At 38.5% G+C, this 17064-nt stretch overlaps 3 protein-coding genes across 3 annotated transcripts; all 3 read left to right on the forward strand.

Annotated features, from left to right (window-relative positions):
- Nucleotides 1–1254: 1254 nt before the first annotated feature.
- Nucleotides 1255–2828, forward strand: LOC140762584 (probable purine permease 4). The gene has a single exon (XM_073100461.1). The coding sequence runs from the start codon at nt 1536–1538 to the stop codon at nt 2631–2633; it is 1098 nt and encodes a 365-aa protein (XP_072956562.1). The 5' UTR covers nt 1255–1535; the 3' UTR covers nt 2634–2828.
- A 3483-nt stretch (nt 2829–6311) lies between these two features.
- LOC140767247 (transcription initiation factor TFIID subunit 11) lies at nt 6312–9064 on the forward strand. The gene is made up of 4 exons (XM_073107096.1): nt 6312–6642; nt 7816–7903; nt 8270–8373; nt 8734–9064. Exons 1-4 carry the CDS (start codon nt 6365–6367, stop codon nt 8855–8857), a joined length of 594 nt encoding a protein of 197 aa, XP_072963197.1. The 5' UTR covers nt 6312–6364; the 3' UTR covers nt 8858–9064.
- Nucleotides 9065–13312: 4248 nt separating this feature from the next.
- Nucleotides 13313–16665, forward strand: LOC140762694 (uncharacterized). The gene is made up of 5 exons (XM_073100598.1): nt 13313–13771; nt 14596–15201; nt 15816–16122; nt 16231–16308; nt 16414–16665. The coding sequence occupies exons 1-5, from the start codon at nt 13683–13685 to the stop codon at nt 16462–16464; spliced, it is 1131 nt and encodes a 376-aa protein (XP_072956699.1). The 5' UTR covers nt 13313–13682; the 3' UTR covers nt 16465–16665.
- The last annotated feature ends 399 nt before the right edge of the window (nt 16666–17064 follow it).

The following is a 17064-nucleotide window of genomic DNA, read 5'->3' on the forward strand; positions in this document are numbered from 1 at the left end:
GCTCTCACTTACATAATCCTAACATTATAAAATTGAGGACTTTTTAGAAAGTTTATTTTTTTTTTTAATATTAGTGATGGAGGAACACTTTTGCTAGTGTTGGAGTGAGTCCAAATGGAATACAATTTTTAGAACCCAATTCAAAATTTACAACCACTTAAATATTTATTTTATAACTTTTAATCAATTTGATGTGTAAAGTATAGCTCACCACTCTTTCAAAAAATATATATATATATATATTGTTATACATAATTTTGAAAAAGGTTAAGAAAAAAAAAACTTATTTTCCAATCCACTTTCCATCCGTCCTTTCCAACATTACAAAAGAAGGAGAGCACTTTTAAAAAAAATTATCACTTACTTTTCCTACTTTCTAGTAACTGAAACCATTTCACGCTTTCCCACATGATCCACCGCATTGACCTTCACAAGAATAAGACCAAAGTTATTCCCGCTCCATAGTTCATAGCCTCTCCTACCCTATCCTATTCTACATTTATAGAATCAAGTGCAAATCACACTGAGAAATGGCATCTGTTGACTGTTATAAATGAAGCCTTACCATTTGGCAACAACCTCCACTCTCACCAACCTCTCTCTCTCTCTCTCTCTCCCCCCATTAATATATATATATATATATATATATGTATGTATATGTATCTGTATATATTTCTCTCTATAGCCGTTTCAAGTCAGAATAGATGATTCCAAGTGTTATTCTCGGACAAACTATTACTTATACCCTTCTTCTCTGGTGTGAGTCGTCCACACAGAGAGAGAGAAATCACGTGAATATATATTTCCCTGTGGTGGCCTCCCACTGGAAACCATCCGTTCGGATAAGTGATAACCACCAGCAGCAGCACCAGGCACCACCTCGGTCGCGGAGCGGAACTTTTAGTTATGCATGAGACTACTCGCCTCGGCTCTCACGCTAATAATGCTCCTCGCGAATAATGTACGTTATATTATTCCTCTGGTTATAATATCATTATTGGATGCCGATTAGTACAGTACGTAACGCTCAACCAGAAACGACAAAATATTTGTCGTAGATTTATTTATACATTATATAGTGTTACTTTTAGAAAGAGAGATCGTATCTTGCTGAGAGCTTATTAAGACCTTCCCCCCGGCCCCTTATATAATTATATTGCATTCGATGCCATCATCTCTCAAGGGAGGAAACTAGAAGAAACAAACAAACAAACGCTGGATGCACTTCCGGGAATACGAATTATACAACCACCCTTTCCCTTTATAGGATGTAGCACATCCTTATCGGATTAGTTGCACTAATGAGTTGCCTCTTCGTTCGCATTCTTGAGGAGCACATTTCCTTAAAAAAAGAAAAGAAAAAAAAGAAAAAAATAAAAGAAAGGTTCCACGATAACCCAGAGAAGGCCACGTATAACCTCTCCACTTATCCCACTTAAATACTCATCCATAGAACTCTCAAATCTTCACACCTAATACTCTCTCTCTCTCTCTCTCTCTCTCTCTCTCTCTCTCCGTCTCTCTCTTTCCCTCTCATGGCTATTGATCAAGAAACGAGTCCGGTTCTCCAGGGGACGGGGAACCGCAGGTATCGTTACGTCCTGTTGTCGCTAAACTACTTGGCGCTTTTGGTGGGGTCTCTCTCCTCGAGCCTCCTCTCTCGGTTCTACTTCGCCCATGGCGGATCGAACCGGTGGGTGTCCACCTTGGTGCAGTCCGCGGGGTTTCCTCTCCTCCTCTTCGCCGTCTACTTCTCGCCTTCTTCCTCTTCTTCGAGGCCCTTCTCTCGCTTCACCCCTCGCTTGTTCTTGCTTTGTATTCTCCTCGGGTTGCTGCTGGGGGTCAACAACCTCCTCTTCTCCTGGGGGGTGTCTTACCTCCCGGTGTCCACATCGTCTCTCTTGCTCTCCACCCAACTCGGCTTCACCCTCGTCCTCGCCGCGCTCCTCGTCCGCCATCCGTTGACCTTCACGAATCTCAACGCGGTGGTGCTCTTGACGCTGAGTTCGGTCCTCCTCGCTCTCAGTTCCGGTAAATCCGGCGACAAGCCCGCCGGAGAGAGCAAGGCGAACTACTACCTCGGCTTCGCCGCCACCCTCGGCGCCGCCGGGCTCTTCGCGATGTATTTGCCCGTGATGGAGATCGTTTACCGTGGGGTTGTTGGTTTCAGGATGGTGGTGGAGGTGCAGGCGGTGATGGAGGCCGCCGCGACGGCACTCGCGGGAGCGGGGATGGCGGCCGGAGGCGGGTGGAGGGAGAGCGGGAAGTGGGACCTCGGGCCGGTGGCGTACTGGTCGGCGCTGGCCGCGGTCGTGCTGAGCTGGCAGATGTGCTTCATGGGCACGGCGGGGATGATCTTCCTGACGTCGTCACTGCACAGCGGGATCTGCATGACGGCGGTGCTGTCGGCGAATGTCGTCGGCGGTGTCATCGTGTTCGGCGACCAGTTCGGTGCAGAGAAGGCGGTGGCAACGGTGCTCTGCGTTTGGGGCTTCTCTTCCTATCTATACGGGGAGTATAAGAAGAAGGGAGGGGTTGAGGTGGAGAAGGAGAAGGAGAAGGAGAAGGAGACGAAGGAGACGGAGATGTTAGGAGATGGGAGGAAGGAGAGAGAAGGAGAGGAGAGCGTGTAGGAATTTGATATGGTTGGGGTGAACATATCGGACTTGTGATTAGGAAAAAAGGCAAGGGTGTCTCTGCAAATCACCACCTAAAAAGAATTTCCTTTTTCTGACATAATTGCAAACCGGCACCTTTGATAATCTCAGTGCGGACTGCGGAGCGAATTAATTATTCGCGAATTAACCCTCAATTTTTTAAAAAATAATACACTTTTTTCTTCTTTTTTTTTAAAAAACAATCCTAATAAAGTCGATCAATGCACCTGGACTTAGTTTCATTCAGCATAGGAGCAGCAATAGACTTATTGCAACCCTGACTTTATTTCACCATCGTACATACCTCAATTTGAAGAATGAATTATTTGTCCCCCCGCAAAAAAAAAACCCCCCGAGATATTTTATAATAATAATAAAGTACAGGTAGTGATTTGCAAAATTTGTTATTGCTGCAAAAAAAGTTGTGGAAGTTGGTGGTTGGTTTGTTTGCTTGCGAGAGGAACATTAAGCACTAAGTAAGAATAAACAATCAAAATAATGGAGGCTAGCTACTTAAGCATCATGGTTGTTCTTCTGTTACATTGAGTTCGCCACTGATGTTTAATTAATTAATTTATTTTATTTTACCAACTCCACACAGTAGAATATTGATTAGTGTGATGCAAGTTGTCTTTTGTTTTAGAGGAAAATAATTATTAATTAATAGACGTGGGTACATCTAATTAAGCCCAATGCATGCATCAAGGTGGGGGGTTGTGAGTGATTACAGTTAAAAGCTTAATCGCTAATTAGTAGTTAGTTGCAACCAAACCAATCATTTGCGCACGTACTTAATTGAAAAGCTCTCTATTTGTTTAATTTTGGCAGCAATGGAGGAAGAGGAGGAGGAGGAGGGTGGTAGTGGTTTGGTGGGTAGTGAGTCAGGTGTGTCCCATGTTAGAAATTGTCATTGTTAATCTACCATTCCTGGTGTTTAACAACGAGTGTTCACTTCCTTGGATGTTTGTCATCATACTTTGGAATTATAATATACGAGCCAGTTAATTAAAATTAAGAGGTTAATTACATTTTATTCAATTGTAGCCTAAGTACTTAACCTCCATTTTGTCATTAATAAAGATCTTCGTATTCCGAAGAATATAACTATTCTAATCTACGAGCTTCTAATATACTAAAAAAAAGTTTCATTAAGATTAAAATTTTACAAAATTAGGTTCTAATATTTTTTTTTTAAATATAACATACCATCATATATTATGACTGAGAGCAGAAATATTACGAGAACCTTCTATCATAGAATGGTCGGTTCAATTGTCCGTCATATATATATATATATATATATATATATATATATATATATATATATATATATATATATATCGGAGAATAAATGAACCCTTTATCGTCTATATGCAGGGAAGAAGTAAGATAAGCATGATAATTCCATGATCCATGGCCTATAAAAGAAGTTGATTCACTTTATCTTTTGTTTTCCTGATAGCACCCCCTCTACTGTTGATTAATTTGGTTTACTATATAGTGCATGCCTTCCATTCCATATCATGTGCATGCGCAGCCACAATGTCTGTGATTAGAGAGTAAGATGTAATGTGACAAAAACATCCACCACTTGTTCTATCACCAATGTGTGTTTCCACTCACCAACTTTAGATGCTTGCCCTCTTTGATGGGGTCCAGGGGAATGTTGCTATACAACACCCCCAGGAATATTTTATTATCCAGTAGTTGGACCTTACCGACCCACTATGGTTAACTCATCAATTATTCTAAAAATTTTAATTTTTAAGCTGTTAAAAATTGATGGTTCTTTATACTCCGTAGTTCAACACCCGCTCTCACTTCCGGTCTGAAATGTATTGATGGGTCTAAAAAATAAATTTAATTTAAATGACAAATCGGAGACCACGGGTTCGAACGGTGTTAAGTCAATGTTTGCTTAATATATATATATATATATATATATAACTCTGTCAATTTAAATTAAATTTATTTTGTAGATCTATCAAAACATCAGAATTCTCACGACTGATCTAAGCTTTTAGAGTAGTCAGTAGGTTAGCACAACGAAGCTTATTCTTTCAAATAAAATATTATAGATATTTGGAGTTAGATTTTTTTTATTAGAGTAGACTGGCTGTAGCATACCAAATGCCACTCTATCTTTTATAAACATATAATTTTACTCCATGTACTATAGACTAAAATCACTAAAACTTCAACTTTTGACTATGTGTATGTGCCTTATTATTTTAGAAAAATTACTACTACTTAAATAAAAATTACTATATCACCTAATTTATGTTTTATTATTGAGTTATCATTAATTGTTTCTCAAAAATACACATTCAAGTATAATAAAGATAAAAACATATATTTAGCTCTAAAGATTATCTTTTCTCCTCTTCTTGCGAGAAAGCCAAAAAAGAAAAAGGAAAGATTGGATCAAGATGATTCGGACACAGGAAAAAAAGACGAAAGGATAAAGCTTAGAAATGGAGCATATCTCTTTCTTTGCCGAATGGGGTTGACCCCATGTCCACTTCTAAGAAATTCGATGGAAAAAATATTAATAATAATAATGAATTATTCCGACAATGATGGAAGTGGAAGAACCTCCTTGTACGAATCCATACATTGCATTTAATCGTGGTCGGCGTAAAGGAGAAGGGGATACTTATCCTTGGAATGATTTTTGACTTTAAAAAAATCTCTCGTTTTTCCATGGTTTCAAGTCAACGCTTAATAAAGGTTTTGCACTCTTTGCCATTATTTATTTATTTTTTGATTTTTTTTTTTAGTTTATAGAAGAGATGAAAGATGATGGCTTGATGCTCTGTTTTTCACTTTTATTTTTGTTTTATTATATAAATACTTATCATTTAATCCTCATATTTTGCTTTAGTTGAATAGTAAATATATATATCCATATGATAAGGTCTTGATACATTTTTCTATACTTTTATATTTATAATATGTAATTATGCCTCCTTATAATTTAGGATGGTTAATTCAGAAACATAAATTCGATGAGAATTAATAAATTTTGATTATTTTTGTTTTCTAATAGAAAAACTAACGGTGAAAATATTTAGCGCCGGCATTACGGCGGCTTTAATTCCACCTCATGAGATGCATGTCCTCAGAAACATCATAGAGTTGCCAATCAAAAGTCAACTCCCTAAAATCCTCCTTGGACTTGGACTTGCAACACAGGTGCAGCAAAAAGTCATTGTCTAAATATCTTGATGATGAGGTATCTATCTGTTGATGAGGGGAAAGCAGCATTAGTGCTTTGAGAGATTCTTCAATGGGTTGGCCCTTGCCGGAAAGGGTTGTCTAATAATAATATTTCAGATGGTATATTCTACCTTTGTACTTTGAGACTTTAGAGGTGGAGGAGATAAGTGTTTTGAGAGATTCTTCAATGTAATGGGACACCACTAATAAAAGCTTCTTTCATCAATCTCTGTGGTTAATTATTTTGAGATGCGGTCTTTGCTTGATCCAAAGTGATCATTTTCTAAAATTTTAATTAGAAAAAAAAAGAGAGAGAAAATCTTTTATTAGTAGAAGAAAAAGAAAAAGAAATAAATAAATAATAACTCTATTTATAATAATATACATATTTATTTTATTTTATTTTGTATTTCTTTTTAATTTAAGTCGAAATAGAGATACTTATTGTGGAGGAAGGTTTTAGCGTTTTAGGTCGCGGGAGGGAGCCGATGAAGGACCCCTTCGAAGCCGCCGTCGAGGAGCAAGAATCACCGCCGGAATCGCCGGTGCCGGCGGAGGAGGAGGAGGTCGCCGCGGGGGACGCCGAAGCCGACGAGGAGGAGGTCGACCCACAGTCTCGACCGGCGTCCGCCGCCCCTCCGCCGGCTGCTGGGGGCGCGGGAGGGAAGGGAAAGGAGGAAGAAGATGATGAAGAGGAGGAGAACATGGAAGTCGAGCTCGACAAGCTCCCATCCAGAGGCGATCCCGACAAGTTGGCGAAGATGCAGTGAGTTGCCCTAAAAACTGTCGAGATTAGCGAATAGAGATATAGATCAAAATCTTAGAGGTGGAATTAAACTATAGCGAGATATAACGAAAGAAATCGGATAGAGAACTCATCTTTATGCGTGGGTTGGGAATCCACTGGTCTGGGTATTCGAATACTCTGAGCTGTTAAAGTATTCTAGTATTATCACTCTATAACAATATACTGGAATCTAGTTCGTTTATAGGAATACTTCTGCAAATAAAAAAAATTTCATGCGTTAGGCAGGCTCAATGATGATGTTATATATATTATTATTGTTCACTTCTTTTGTTGATAGTAACAACTCTCTGGTATTCAATTTGGGGAAAGCTTCTAATCTTTCTCTGTAGTAAAAATTGACAGAAGAAAATATCATAATTTTAGTGCTAATCACTAGTTGCAATTCACCGGTACTATTTGAGTTGAAGAAGGATTTACAACTGATGAACTGAATTGTTGAAGAGGCTTTGCATCCATATGTTTGCATAGTCTGTGAAAATTCTAAGCAAATTTGAAGCATTTTTGTTATTACAAATTTCCAAGGACTTGTCAGACATGTAATTTTCCTCTTGTCAGTTCACCATTTGAGGTTTTAACTTTAAGAGAGGTCGCTCCCCTGCCCATAACAACAGTGTCTGAAACTATAGTGCCTTATGTTTGAATCAAGTCACCTGCGTGTATCATATGCTTGATTTAACGATCTTCTGCAATGAACTCCGCCCATATGGGGTTGTCATATATTTTCTCATGTTTCTAACCTAGTTTTTTTTTTCCTGTCTCCTCTTTGGGATACCTTCAATTTGTCCAAAATTGTCTTTGGCTAGAAACCATCCTATTGAAATTGGTTGAGTCCAATGGGACTTTGTAAATTTCATTGATATTTGAGAATAATATATGACATTCTCTTCACCCGATATAATTTAAAATGTTACCACATGAGTGTCAAGACTTTCTACTTGTGCCTGAATTGAAATAGTGCTGCTTCTTACGCTGTGCACACTGTTACATCTTGTTCTGACCATTAAGCAATGTAGTATTAAAAGTTTCATCCCTGCTTTTGTGAAGTCAAGATCTTCTGCTCAGATTAATTTCATAATGATCTAGTAAAAAATAATTTTCTTTGTATTTTTTATTTTCTCTTCTCTCTGTCAGGGCAATTCTGTCCCAATTTACAGAGGAGCAAATGAGTCGATATGAGTCATTCCGAAGATCTGGATTTCAGAAAGCTAATATGAGAAGGGTATGCAAAGTTGTAAACCATGTAATTCAGTAGGATCAATGCCATTACTTGGCGGGAGCACATGCATCTTTATTTTCTTTTCTCGTTTGAGTTGTTGGCTATGTTTTAATTTTATACTCTGATTCTTGATGATAAATCCTGTAGCATTATATCTTTCCCTGGTAAATAGCAGCTCAGAGTTGATTGTGGATGACCATCAAGGGCATGCTCACATGGAATACTATCCCAGCCATTAGCTAACATGTATTCTGTATTAGTAGTAATATCATGCAACTAGTGGATGAAATCCCGCTTCTACTTGTTTGCTGCAGTTGCTGTGGTTTATTTCAGATGTTTGTTTGACACATTGTTTCTGTTTTATTACAGCTATTGACTAGTATTACAGGGAGTCAAAAGATTTCTATGCCCACGACTATTGTGGTGTCAGGAATAGCAAAAATGTTCGTTGGGGAGCTCATTGAGACAGGCAAGTTGAGTTTGACTAATTGACTCTCTATGACACGATGCACATCTATTCTTTGCCTGATATTGTTCATTACTGACTTGTGAAAGGAAGTCAACTCAAATATGATCACCATTTGTTGGAAATTGTTTCTTATTTCTGTTTGAATTTTGAAGTTAAGCTTCTCAGCCCATTGTTTGATTCAATCATAGATAGCATATGGTTTGCAAAGCTTGAGGTTTCATTATTACATATATATTAGCTCTTGTAGTTCTTACCACCGAACTTCCACACTAACTTTTTCCAGAAAAAAGTTGTTGAACCAAAATCTTTATTTTCTCCAAAATCTTTATTTCCTTTTGACAATTTCTCTCTGTATTGTAGCTAGAGTAGTTATGACAGAGAGAAAGGAGAATGGTCCCATCAGGCCTTGCCACGTTAGAGAAGCTTATAGAAGACTGAAACTTGAAGGGAAGATACCAAAACGATCAGTGCCTAGGCTTTTCCATTAGAAGAGCTGTGCCTGCAAGTTGGTGCACCTGCATAGAATTGCCTTCTAGAGTTGTAGTTGATGTTCAATCTCAAAGATGCATTGTAGCTGGTGGAAAATGCTTATTCTTCTTATGCTCATGTAAAGTCTGTGACTGCAATGCCATCTTTTTACAAGGTTTTTGTTGCATCAGCAATTAATTCGCCAAAAAGGTATCTCAGTAGGAACATTTTTGCTTGTTCTAGATCTCTGGCATGATTTTTTTTTTTTTTGGCATATTAAATCAAAGGTGCATAGTGTTCAGTCATTAACACCAACTGATCACAATAATGGCAGGAAGTATGAACTAGGCCGTGGAAAATTTAATACCTCGCCTACTCTGTGTCTCTGTCTAGCAATTTTGGCCCAGTGAACTCAATCTTGGCTAAAGATTCTAAGCCCAAGAATGACTAGGGTTTGGAAACTTACTCCCACTTGACCTGGCTCTATTCTTTCTTTCTTTCCTTCCTTTTATTAAGTATTATTTAGTATCTCTATCTACATTTCTACAGTATCATGGAATATATCTAATACTAGCAATACCCAACATAGAAAAAAGAAAAGAAAAAAAATCAAAAGCCCTAGAGACGTGCCCTAGTGGCTCACTTCATGAAAGTGTTTTGAGAGAACAGGTTTTGATCAGGGGAATCTGGATGACATTGTGGTGATGATAGAGATAATGGCAACCATGTGAGAGTTTATTTAACTAAAAACCCATATGACTACATCTTCATCTTGTAGGCTATTTAAAATGCTCTGTTACTTTCCGGGGTTTTGTCACGAGATGGAGAAGGCTACATCTAATATACTTTGCTTCTTTCCCCTGCAGCAATTCTAAAATAATGGTGTCTTCTCATTCTCAACCAACAGAAAAAGGTAGAATAATGGTAGCAATGCTTGTAATTAACTACCCTGGTAAATAGATTGTTTATTCTCTAGAACCCTAGGTAGGTTCAAGATTTTGGTATAGTATTTTCTTACTCTCTTCTTTTGAGAGACAAGTAGAAACTCAACGGTATCATAATTAAATTAGTGTTGTTAGAATTCGAATCCAAAATTACTGATATAATATATGTTTTCTTAATAATCTGAGCATAATTTTACATGGAATTAGTTGTGATACTTAAGTTAAACTTCAAGATCGAGTGCTTTTATCTAACACTTAAGACTTGTGCATAATGAAAAGCTATAAAAAAAGAAGATAGAAAAGGTAAATAAATTCTCTATGTTAATAATGTTTACAAAGAACTTTGATGTATGCAAAAGATCCTTAATGCAGATTGATCCAAGTAGACTATATAACTAAGATGCAATCCCTTTATTCTCCTATATAAATTACTGAAGTGATTAGAGACCAATCTAAGATCTCAGGAATCTTGTTTCCCTATTACAAGTTATAAATACAAACACTCATACCAAACTAAACCAACACATAGATTCCTTTGTACTTTAAATTCAAATATAACCTATATAAGATAAGTATATATTACATACTTTAAATTTAAATACTTAACTCCCGCAAGTTATACTTATAACTATTTAAAAAAAGTTTAAATTACCCACAAAGAGTTATAGTCTCATTTTGAAGATATATTATTACTGGCAATGGATTATATTGATTATAACATTTGCACCGTTAATTTTGAATAATTATAATTTGTTTGAGAGGTTAAAATCATGCCAAATAATAAGATGATAAAACTTTAATTTGCATGTGAAATTAAGTGGAATAATATGGTAGATTAAGTCAAACTTGGCCACATAATATTGAAGTAATTAAAAAGAAGTACATAGAAATAATAGATTTGTTATGTATTTCCAAAAAGAAAACCAGACAAATTGCAAAATTTCAAAAATAATTTAGTATCTAATTAAAGATGATTATTAACTAATTATATGAATGGTTCCCATTTTTCTCTCATATGCCCTTCTAAATATACTCGATAATTTTACCTCAATTAAAGGTTCTATCAAGGCATTTGTTCTCCCTTCCAACCTTGCCATTTTCTCCTCTTTTATGCTGCATAGAATGATATCATAATAGGTGGATTACATTTTTGAGATAAATCTAACTACGTTAATCATTTTTAATTAGTCTTTTCTTTTAATTATACCCGCTGACGTGGCAAGAGAATAAGAGGAAGTCGACAAGTATTTTTATCCGTTCCCTGACCCATCAATTCAAAGAATTACTATTCACTATTCGGACGCTATCCATAGCTTGGATGAATACGTTTAATTATTATTATTTTTTTCACATACCCATTGGAATAAAAAATTTGTATGCTTATGTGTGATTATTCCGACGAATATAGGATAGTATATGAATTAAAGTTGGCCAAATAATTAATTGGCATATAGGTGGTATTAATTTCCTAGGTCCATCTAAAATATAATTATAGATCTCATTTGGAATTATGTGATTCACTATGTCATTATTCTCAGGTGGGAGAAGGAAGATTTCCAATTCGTATAGTGCTTCACATTTAGCTATCTCAATTCAAAAGTTATGATGTAAATAACCTGAGCTTGATCGAGCTGAGATAAGTTTGCCATTTCTTTATGTTAACTTTCTTAAAAAGAGAGTTAGTCAGCCATTTTATTAAATTTTACTTTCCGGTAACTAAATGCACTCAAAATTATATTTTGCTCGAATTTGATGATGTGATTCGAGCCTGATCGGATCACCTCATAGTGGATATTGGGTTCACTGGGTTGAACCAATTTATTATTTAATTTTTTTTTTCAACAATAGCAGTTGTAGGCTATGGCGTTCACAAGGTAACAATTCGATGTTCAAACGTCGTAGGAGGCCCTTCGTAGAATAAGTGTTATCAGGTTTTGGCATCTGAACAACTGTCGCCCGGTGTTCAAACGACACAACCCCACCGATGAAAAAATGCTTTCGGGTTTTGACGTTCGAACGGTTGCCGCTCATCGTTCAAACGCCCGAACATGAGAGTGCAGTCTATCCAATAACATTCGAACGTTCGATGCCGAGATAGTTATGTTAGAGTTAAATTAAATTATTTTAAATTTTGGTTAGTTTCTAAATATATGGAAAGCAACCATTTTGGAATGAGAAAAGAATATTGACATTTGTATCGTTTCGTACCTCATCTTTCTCAACCTTCTTATCCGATCCAAGGTCATCAAATCGACGCCATTATCTTCCTTCTTGACTGTCGATTCCCCTAGTACAATAGGTATGGCCATCTTCTCCCTCATCCCTCAAACCCTAGCCATCGGCTAGCTCCTCCCTCCTCAACTATCGATCCCCTTTATTTTTTAGGATCGACCATCTTCTCCCCCTTCTTTCTTTCTAAATTATAAATTTACCTGGCGCCATCATCAACACTATTATCCCTCTTGCTCTCATCCTATAGATTTCACAATCTCCATCAACTTCACAACCAAATCGGCTCCGCCCACCATCACATCAAATAAACCACCTTAGCTTTGTTCATAATATTTGATTTTTTTATAGGTAGATAGTTTATTAAGATCGAAAACATACAAACTTGATAAAACATGAAATTAAAAATGAAAATATGAGTTTACCTAAACTCTCAATAATCCCCAGCAATTAGACACAAACACAAGCCCTGAGTAAAAGAAAACATGAAGAAGGGCCCAAAAAGTTTAGCAAATATATCAGTTCGTTTGTCGACTAAGAGCTTATTTAGTTTGAACTTATCTTGTTCTAATACCAAGTTGGTTCGAGGTTGACCAAGTTCAATTGGGTTCTAATTCAAATTTGTTTAAGCCTATTATATTATATTTCAAGTTGTAAAAATAGACTCTAATTATTTCTTTTATTATCATTAACACTTTTAAATATTTATCACTCAATTCTATATTTTACTTTTTATTGTCCCAAAAATAGCTTAAGTTTAATTTAACACAACAATTTTGTTACTTCATAAAATAAAAAACTATAATACCTCTCAATAAAGTTGTCTATAAAAGATAGGTTAGGTTAACTTACATTGTGACATTACAATTATTATAATTAACCCACCTTTATTGTAACAGTCCATCAATTAAACTAGCTTTTTTTTTGTATTTCTAATAATATATGTTAACATAATACGGTGTCAATAATAATAAAAACAAAATGTAGGGAGTTTTTTCTAAATTTCTCCCATAACTTTTTTTGTTGGAAAAAAAATAAAAATAAAAAAATATATATATATATATATATCTCGACGTTGCTTCACATAAATCGCATCGGGAACGGACAAGACCTGAACGGCTGAACCGGCTGTTGCCGGTAAAGAAGGGGTGCAAAATCGCTAATCCGGGTGGTATTATAATCTAAACGCCGTGAATAGAAATCCTTTCCCATAAAACCATCCACATCGAGACGAAACTAACAAACGGCGATTTAGGCGACCGCATAGAAAAGTCAAGCAAATCGGGCCGCATAGAAAATATCGTCACACGAGGCTTCCTCAGGAAGCAAGCGAGCGAGAGATGCCCCTTGGATCTTTTTTGTTCGCAGAGAAGCCCCTATTTTTTCTTATATTTACGAAAACATTCCTGAGGCCTTCGAGGGGTATTATGGTAACAAAGTTTTGGAGGGGTATAGTCGGAAGAGCCGTTCAATAAAGCCTTGAACCCGTTTCCGATTGCCTTCGCTTTCTTCTACCTTCTTCTTCTTCTTCTTCTTCCGCTTCTTCTTCTTCTTCTTCGCTCTTTCTTTTTCTTCCTCGTTTCTTCGTATAGATTTATCGAGTGCTTGTTGTTGTCTTTTCTGCATACGGAGAGATAGAAAGAGTTGTGGTGTTGTTTCGATCACGCCATTGATGCGTGGGTTCTTAGAGAGTCATGCGATTCCGCCGGAGATTTCTCCGTCGAGCCCTCCGCGGATCCCCACGGCATTGGATATGATGAGGTTTGCTCGGATCCCTATCGTTCTTCTTGCCTCTCTGCTCTCCGGAGCTCTAATCTCGTTGGGTTTCTTCGATTTGTTCGCGAAGGGTCTCGGTGCTCGAGATCGACTCTTCTTTGTGCTAAGTTTCTTCTTCCCGAAGAGGTTGATGGAAACAGAGGACGCTTAGGAGAGCGGTTCCGGCTGGAGATGGCTTGCCTTCTCCGCTGGATGTAGATCGCCTCCGATGGATTCGGGTGACGACGGGGTGTCAGACGACGACATCGGTTTGGCTTCTGATGTCGTCGGCTCGGCTTCGCCTCGGATTCCATTTGCTTTCTTTTCTTGCTTGTTCCTCTCGGATTAGCCCAGTTATTCCATGGAGGAACTGGCAAGTTCCCTTTGGTTTGTTTCGTTGGTTTTGTGAAAAAATTCCTCTTTCTTCTGTTCAATTCTTTTCTGGGTATCAAGAGAACGAGGGATTCTTTTGGCTTCACAAGTTCTAATCGAGAAGTTAGTATTTTACCTTCGAATCCAGCATTCCATCTCATCTTTTGCTTCTGCTGTCTTTCTTCTGAAGCTGTCGTAGAGTTGGGATCCTCTGGATCGAAATTTCTGACAACTAGTTGTGTTCTTCGTTGTTTGTATTTTTTTGGACTTCTACTACAAATTTTGTTAAGGAGTTTTTGTTTTGCTCATGTTGGTTTCCAAGTACCCTCTGTTATGCAAAGGAGCTATTTTTATTGAGCCCTTCTATCATGTCCTTTGTTATCTCTTTCAGGACGATCTATATCTCACCAGATCCATCTATACTTGGCTTATTCTTTTATATATATATATGTAAACAGATACCAGAGAGTGATGAGTCCGGATTGCCTTCCTCTTAGCAATGGAAGGAAGCCCTCCATCTTGAGGACCTACGAGGAAGACGCCGCCGTCAACGCCGCTGCCGCCACTCGAGCCCCCAATTACTCCCCCATCGAAGCAAAGCCCATCATCAGAGCGCGGTCGACAACGACGGCATCGACCAACCCATCCCCAAGTAGAGACCACCAGACCTCCTCCCCCCACTCCGATAGCCCAACGCCCATCGCCGCCTCCCCCGCTGCCTTCGCCGCCATCCCTACGAGCACCCAGCCGAACGGCAAACACCATGACATCAACGGAGGAGGTGGAGGAAAAGGAGGGGATTTGCTGTTCCAGTGGGGCCACAACAAGAGGTCACGGGGCTCCCGATCGGAGAGCCGCGCGGCGGGAGACGACCCATCCGTCACCAACAGGCGGCGGACGATTAAGATCCGACGGCGATCGACGGCGGAGAAGCTGATGCCGCCACCACCTCCACCTCCACCCCCTCCTCCTCCTCCTCCTCCTCCTCCGTGCGGGACCTACACGAGAGGAGCCAATCTAAGGCATTCGTTGCCTTCTCGAGATCCGGCTCTCCCCCATCACAGGTAAATAATAATAGTCCCTTCCAACCCTTTCCTTGGTATTCCGTTCTTATCCTCTATCCTTGTAACCCTCTAGACTCAAAACCTAAAAACGCCCTACTCTTTTCCATTTATTCCTTTTTTGCCCTCGTCTTCTACCTTTCCCCTGTCATCTCACAAGATTTCCGTGTATTTTTTTTTTTGGAATATTTTGTATTTGTGTGCTTGGGATGGCGACAACTCTTTAGATCTCTTTTTTTTTTTTTTCACCTTTCGAGATTGTAGTTTTTTATTTTTATTTTTTTCTATTACTGTTTTATTTTTTGCGATTCACACCCTACTCTTCCCCAATATTCCCCCTTTCCGCTATATTTTTTTTCTTTTGTTTTTGTTTTTCCTTTATAGTTAGTTCTCTGTTTCCTTCGGGAATCCGCTCTTTCGCCATTTGAGCTTTTTTGGGTGTAGAGATAGTAACAGCAAACAGCTGTGTGTGCGTTGGTTATAAGTAGTCGGCTTTCTTCCCCACCCCCCCTCCCTCCCTTTGTTTTTTTTCCTTCTCTTCCATGCGGTATCAAAATGTTGCCTTCTTTTGACTCAACCTCCACCATCACATCACCGGTTGTTTCGGGAATGATCAGGGCCGTCGACGAGCGATCCAGCGTCCATCCTCGATCCGAGAGGCGATCGCCGCCGTCCCCGCCGGAGAAGCACCCCCGTAAGGCGTCCGCTAACGGGTGCGCGACGCCGGAGTGGTCGGCGAACCCGGACCCGAAGCCGCAACCCCACGACCAAGATCCGCCGGCGGAGAAACCTCACCTGGAGTGGCCGAGGATCTACGTCTCCCTCTCGAGGAAGGAGAAGGAGGAGGACTTCCTCGCCATGAAGGGCACCAAGCTCCCCCAGCGACCCAAGAAGAGGGCCAAGAACATCGACAAGACCCTCCAAGTACTCCATCTCAACCTTTTAAACCTTTAAAAAAAAAAGAAAAAAAAACAACAACAGCAGCTCCCTTTTCTTCTTCTCATAATAATTAACCTTTATTCTTTGTTCCAGTATTGTTTTCCGGGGATGTGGCTTTCGGATCTAACCAGAGGAAGGTACGAAGTGAGGGAGAAGAAATGCGTCAAGAAGGTATTATATATATATATATATATATATATATAAAGAATTCCCACATATCTATTCGATTCCTAATGGAAATGTTGTTAATTTCTTCGACTTCTTTCCCTTTTGCAGAAGAGGAGAGGGCTGAAGGGGATGGAGAGCGTCGACAGCGATTCCGATTGATAGGGAGAAAAGACAAGAGGAGGATAAATTAGTAGAGCAGCAGAACAAAGGAAAAGAGTAATAGCTTACCTCTTGTTAGGGTTTTTAATTTTGTTTCTTTTACCCCCCTCTCTCTTCTTTGGGTTAAGTGGATGGAGCCTTTTGTACAGATCTCCAGTTCTCATTCATGAGAAAAATGAGATTATTTTGTTCACAAACAAAGCCTTCTGTCTCTATATCTCACCCTCTATTCCATGCCATTTACACACTATTTAAGTGAATATAAACTAAAACATGTCTTGATAATACGATTATAATAAACTAAAAATATATATATATATATATTTTCTTAAATTGTTATAATATCTAGTATTTGTTCCTGGTGGAGGATTTGATGAGGAGAAAAGGACAACAGAATTTGTATATCCAATACGTTATCTTTTTCAAGTTGTATTGCATTAGAAGGCACGCGTGGCATGTGAGAGGCGATCTCATCGACCCCGTGAATCGCGAACAGAAAAGAAAAGCGAGTTCGGATTTGCTACAATGACGCAGAACCCTATCGAGGATAACTCGTGGATATCCTGATGAGATAAATAGTTATCCAGATATTTTCTTTTA

Source organism: Typha angustifolia, chromosome 1 (assembly GCF_048772165.1).
Source record: "Typha angustifolia cultivar Huaian chromosome 1, ASM4877216v1, whole genome shotgun sequence".
Taxonomy (NCBI): Eukaryota; Viridiplantae; Streptophyta; class Magnoliopsida; order Poales; family Typhaceae; genus Typha; species Typha angustifolia.